This window comes from Oreochromis niloticus, unplaced genomic scaffold (genome assembly GCF_001858045.2).
Source record: "Oreochromis niloticus isolate F11D_XX unplaced genomic scaffold, O_niloticus_UMD_NMBU tig00002388_pilon, whole genome shotgun sequence".
In the NCBI taxonomy this organism is placed as follows: Eukaryota; Metazoa; Chordata; class Actinopteri; order Cichliformes; family Cichlidae; genus Oreochromis; species Oreochromis niloticus.
In genome coordinates, this window is record NW_020327634.1 from 179,688 (window position 1) to 184,976 (window position 5,289).

Consider the following 5,289-nt stretch of genomic DNA (forward strand, 5'->3'; position numbering starts at 1 on the left):
AGAGCTACTTTTACAACAAGGAAACGGATTTTCTCATTAGCAAAAACGCTCAATAGACAGAAAAACACAACCCTAAAAGAAAATTAGCGTGAGATTAAGGGAAACAGCTTTTTTTACGCACACCGCGGGTCAAGAAGGAGTCAGACAACTGTCAATAGGATCGGTTCATCCCGGTCAATTACCTCCAAGTCTCCTGACGCGCAGCCCGCAAGGTTTGGGTGTGATAGGAGGGAGAGCTCGGAATGCTTCAACTTCCTCTGTCGGGTACCAGCGTATAAGAAAAAAAACCCCACAGAAGTTATTATTTTTTAAAAGAGAGAGAGAGTGAATCGATCAAACTTTTCTACAACAAGTTATACAACTCCAGGTTGGGAGTGGCGATGTAGCATGGACCGGTTGAATGACTACATTGGATGGAAGCATGACCGGAAGCGTGGCTGGGATTTTCCCTTTGACCTCTTTCCTGCTCCATGATCAACCTCCAACCATTAAATGTTTCCTCAATATTGCTGTAATGTAACAACAAAGTTAGTTTTTTAAGATGAGACACGGGTCCAATCCCAAAACATTTCTTACACATTCCCACAGACTTGAATTGTCACCGAATTAGCATCTGTGGGACAAATAAGCTTTAGGGACTGACTTGGTTTTAGAACCGGCCTTAAGAGGCCTTTAGAGGCATTACAGTTCTTTGACACTTGGATGTCGGCTTAATTTTGACCCAAAGAGAAATCTGATAACAGTTAAAAAAACAAAAACACAACACTGTTTAGTTGAGGTGAACAGTAACCACTTACCTCAACTTTGATGTTTTTTTTCTCAGCCACTTATTCTGAAAAGAAATAATTCATGTTACAAGGACAGATATGGACACTTTCAACATGATGCACAATGCAGAGGTCATGAATGAGAAGCAGCAATCCCGTCTCTCTATACACAGCAAAAAAGACCAGTGTTTAATAAACTCCCACAGAGTCATTTTCAAAACTTTTTCAGGGTTTATAGCTCCACACTCTTTACAGTGAAATCAACATTTTTGAAATAGTTAAAATATTTAACACTGTGCCAGAGTTCATGTTTTAACTCTCAAAACAGAGTTAAAATGACACTTTAGAGACTGGATAAGTGACTCTGCTGAGATGCAATTTTTAACCTTCTGGTTAGTGTTGGCTTCACTCCCTATAGTGTCAGGCTTTCTACACTGGAAAGTGTTCAACTTAAACTCTGAGAAAGAATTACATTGCACAAAAACATTTTCCCAAAAAGGACTTTCATTTTGTCTTCAAAGATTTTTGAATGAAGGCACAATGTGCACTCTCTCATCTGAAACATCGTGTGACCTTTGCATATCAAAAGGTTTATAAAACTTTAGATCTGACATTTTCACTATGCATCTCTCCTCGGCATGTACAACTCTGAATGCATATAGATGGTTATCAAAACACTCTGTAAACAACTTGTTTCCCATAAAAAAAATGTCATCTTCAACCAAAAGTAAATCACTTGTTTGGCAAAAGACAGGCAGGTCTTCTTCCACTGCACTGCAAATAACAAGTCCAGCTTTATATTAACTTGGGACAAATTAAACACAAAATGTGCTTTGAAAAGTTCATCAAATGCCCCAAGTGAGTGGCTCGCCTGGCATGGAATGAGATGCTCATCTATGGTGATGTAGAAGGTGTCAGTCTTGCTCTTCTGATGCCTGACAGCGAGGAGGTTTGGTTGCCGACCTTGTTGATTGCAGAGATGCTCTTCCAGACTGCAGCATGACTGCGGTTGACATAAGGAAACTGAAAATCATTCACAGAAATCTAAATACAGAAAAAATAAATAAATGTAGAAGAGATTGCTCAAAGTCTTTCATATTATTGAAATTTCATGATATAATTACCTTATGAAAGACTACAAGTCTCTGACTTGCATCACTTGCACTGATTTTTGGAGACCTTTGTCCTCCTGGTGGTGGAAGGAGATGTAACAACACCAACAGTTATGCCATTTCTTGTTCAAAGGCTGAAGATGAAAAGACACAAAATTAATACCATTTCATAAAATGTACTGATCTGTTTTACGATGAAAAAAGGGGAAAGTTAAGAGACTTATAAGTCTTCCATCTATTGTTGAAAGTTATCAAAAAGTAGATCAATGTTTAGAGATACACAAGAAGAAAAAAAATCTATAGGATTATTGGTTCAGGATCGTCATACAAACAAAACAGACAATGCTTTGTTTGACTTTATATTACATTCTATGATCAAAACTAGAAAAAGTTGACAAAGATTTAATTTGTCTTAATTGTATAAATTTAAATGTTAAAAAACACAGAAACAAATTATATTTGCCCCTGAATGCAGCTTTAACCTTTAATATATAAAAAATACAACTCACCTGTAGAATCATCTTGATGATTTTCTTGATGACCTTCTGCTGACTGAAGTGAAGCAACTCTGGTGTTGATGTGAGCTTCTTACCCTCTTTTATGACATTTGGCCTGAAGAACGTTTTCCATTTCTGAAGCAACCTGTCATCATCGAATAGGAGAGTGAAGTCTTGCTCCACCTTTAAGAAAGAAAATTGTATTTGAAACAACTGCAAGCTCCAAATTCCAAACCATTAAAAAGATTAATTCTAACTTACCCGTCCTTTTGGATCCAGGAATCTTGGAAAAGTGGACAGGATACCAACGCTTCTGCCTGGGTCATTAACAAGCCTCTGATGGTGCTGAAAGGTCTCCTTCATCTTCTGGAGAATCACAGAGTTGTCTGTAGTATGGTTGAGCAAAGACATGGCCTCCTTGCAAGCATCCCCATCAAGCTGGTGTATAACATTCACAGTCCTTTGGAGATTTGGGCCACCTGATGAACTGTCTGTCAACCTATTAGGTGGTGTTGGAGATCCACGACGAATCTTTCTTTGGACAGTTTTCAGACGCCAAGAAATGTATCCTGCACCACTTGCTGCATCAAAGAAGTTCATCCTGGATAAGTGAAAACACAGAATATCTTGTCAGATTTAGCTCATAACAAAATATCAAATAATTTTTATGTCCATCATTAAACAATTTTGTGTAAATAAATATTGACTATTATATAGTCTTTGTCTGCATATGGATACTTGAGCGAGGGGAACAGCATCACACTCCTCTCTGACTGCTTTTGGGGGAAGGTGGCTGAGAGAAGGTTTTCAGTTTTTTAAATTTAGACAATTAGTATGCATTTATTTAGCACAAGTATAAAGAACACAACATACACTGAATACATACCCATGACTATCAATCATGTGAGCCATAAGTATGTTAACCATTTGTCGCCTTGTGGCATCCTTCATGGTGTTTGTTGCTTGGTATTCCTGTTTTACTTCATCACCACCAGACTTGCTTCTTAAGACAGTTTCAATTAACTATTAAAAATGAAAAAAACAAACAAAAAGAGAAAAATGAACATTGAGAATAAAAAAACTGGCAATAAGGAACCTTTCTATAAACTTGAGAGGGAAAAACAAAGATCGAGAGTCAAGCGAATGTTCGTCTCTTGCATGAACCTCATCTAAGATTATAGTTGAAGCACGTGAGCTGAAGCTTGAGTTGGAGTCAGACAACTCAGAAGCAGAAGACAGGTCACCTCAAACCTCAACCTCAAATAATTCATTCAATTGAAGTGCTTTATTATACAACACCATTGCTAAAAGATGTTCCAACAATACGTATTCAAATATTATTGTGAACAGATTCTTTATCCCAGATAAAGTAGAAATAACCTGCACACCTTTTACATTAAATTGCAGAAAGTCATACTGTCCTTCATCCTCATTCAGCTTCACATACTTCAGTTGTTGATTCTTAACCTGGACCAACATTTTTCTGAAAAATGCAAGATTACAATTTTAAGAGGACACAATAAAACCCACCCTCAGTCATTCATGTACTATATGAAACCGCATGTTTGAAGACTCTTTTTTTTTTGCAGTTCTTTTGATGTCAAACTACATGTCAAATTCCACAAAAAAGAAACAATAGAGGGGCATCAATGCCAGCCTGAGCAGTTTACTTTGTTTTTTCATCACTAACAGCTTGAATGTGATCTGTTAGAGGCTATTAACAGTTTGTATTGACTCATTATTGCTAGCGACAAAAGCTAGCGTATTTTCTTCGTTTAAATCGTTTAAATGCATTTTATACAATTTATAGCACCAGTTTCTAACTACCTTAGTTTGACTTAATTCTACTTACCTGTAGAACTGCATGCATGTGCAAAATCAGTACTGTTCTTCCATGAGGCTCCAACCGATGAAGAAAAATGCGGCACTGGGGGTGTGTGGGAGGGCGGGGCTTAACTTCAGTTCAAAATTAACTCGATACAGAGTTAAAGCTATTAAATTAACTCATGACAGAGTTCAGATTTTTAACCAGCCTCTGTACAGAGTTACAGTATTTAGAATTTTCTCTTTTAAGAGTTAAATCAACACTGATGGAATACATTTTGTCAAATAACTCCAAGATTGAGTACAATTTAAGTCAGAAAGTGTTTAAATCCCACTTTTAGGGTTAAAATCAACTCTGAGACATTTACTCCAGCACATTTTAACACTCCAATTTTTGCTGTGTACTTATACTCAATGAGCTCATCCTTAACAAATGTCAAGTTATCTTCTCCATACTCTTTATGTGTGTGTGTGTGTGTGTGTGTGTGTGTATTTATCCCACTTTTGAGTTTGTAATTTCATCGCTAAATCGGTGTACTCGGATGCACAAGATGGAAAACAATTTGTTCTGACAAAATGCAGACCAAGAGATGTTTGTTGACAGTAGATAGTTTGTTTTTAAGCCTCTTACCGCTCACCGAGTCCCAGACGACGGTCTAGTCACATGCCAGTCATTTAAGTGACCAATAATTTTTTGGAATTTAAATGTGCTGACTCAATTTGTTCAACACAGCCCGGAGTAACATTAAAAATAGAACATATTAGAACTAATTTTGTTAGACACAAGAACAACTCAAGCATCTTTTTCGGGAGCTGAACTAGGGCTTACAAGTTTTGCCGTGCCCCTGGGGCCAGTGCGAAGTTGTGCGGCAGATCCTGGCGTGGAAGCTGAGGCTCCATCCAGCTGCACCGCCCTCACAGCACAGACTTTGCTATCCTGACAGAGCGTTTCTGGTGTGGCTTACACTCAAAAAAATAATTCATTGGATGAACGTAATTTTATCTTGCCACTTATATTCCATCTAAATAAATCATGTTATATTAATCCATCTTGATTGTGTTGTGTCAACACGATATATGTGTGTAGGT

At 37.5% G+C, this 5,289-nt stretch overlaps 1 protein-coding gene across 3 annotated transcripts; it reads right to left on the reverse strand.

Annotated features, from left to right (window-relative positions):
- Window positions 1-840: 840 nt before the first annotated feature.
- On the reverse strand, window positions 841-4,668 carry LOC102075687 (uncharacterized). 3 transcript variants are annotated; one of them, XM_025904535.1, is made up of 6 exons: window positions 4,229-4,668; window positions 3,263-3,400; window positions 2,638-2,977; window positions 2,389-2,559; window positions 1,892-2,013; window positions 841-1,790 (listed from the first exon to the last, which is right to left on the reverse strand). In XM_025904535.1, the coding sequence occupies exons 1-5, from the start codon at window positions 4,240-4,242 to the stop codon at window positions 1,903-1,905; spliced, it is 774 nt and encodes a 257-aa protein (XP_025760320.1). In that variant the 5' UTR covers window positions 4,243-4,668; the 3' UTR covers window positions 841-1,790; window positions 1,892-1,902. The 3 variants fall into 3 exon arrangements, with proteins under 3 accessions (XP_025760320.1, XP_013123029.1, XP_025760321.1); XM_013267575.3 differs by lacking the exon at window positions 4,229-4,668 and adding an exon at window positions 3,765-3,875 and having other exon boundaries at window positions 841-1,770; window positions 3,263-3,399; XM_025904536.1 differs by having other exon boundaries at window positions 842-1,770; window positions 2,686-2,977.
- Between the last annotated feature and the right edge of the window lie 621 nt (window positions 4,669-5,289).

Bases quoted from the DNA above. Each gene is read 5' to 3' on its own strand.
- LOC102075687 (XM_025904535.1), bottom strand. The intron at 2,560-2,637 runs GTAAGTTAGAAT...TCTTTCTTAAAG, and splicing joins TCCTGGATCCAAAAGGACGG to GTGGAGCAAGACTTCACTCT. The intron at 2,014-2,388 runs GTGAGTTGTATT...TTTCATCTTCAG, and splicing joins TCATCAAGATGATTCTACAG to CCTTTGAACAAGAAATGGCA.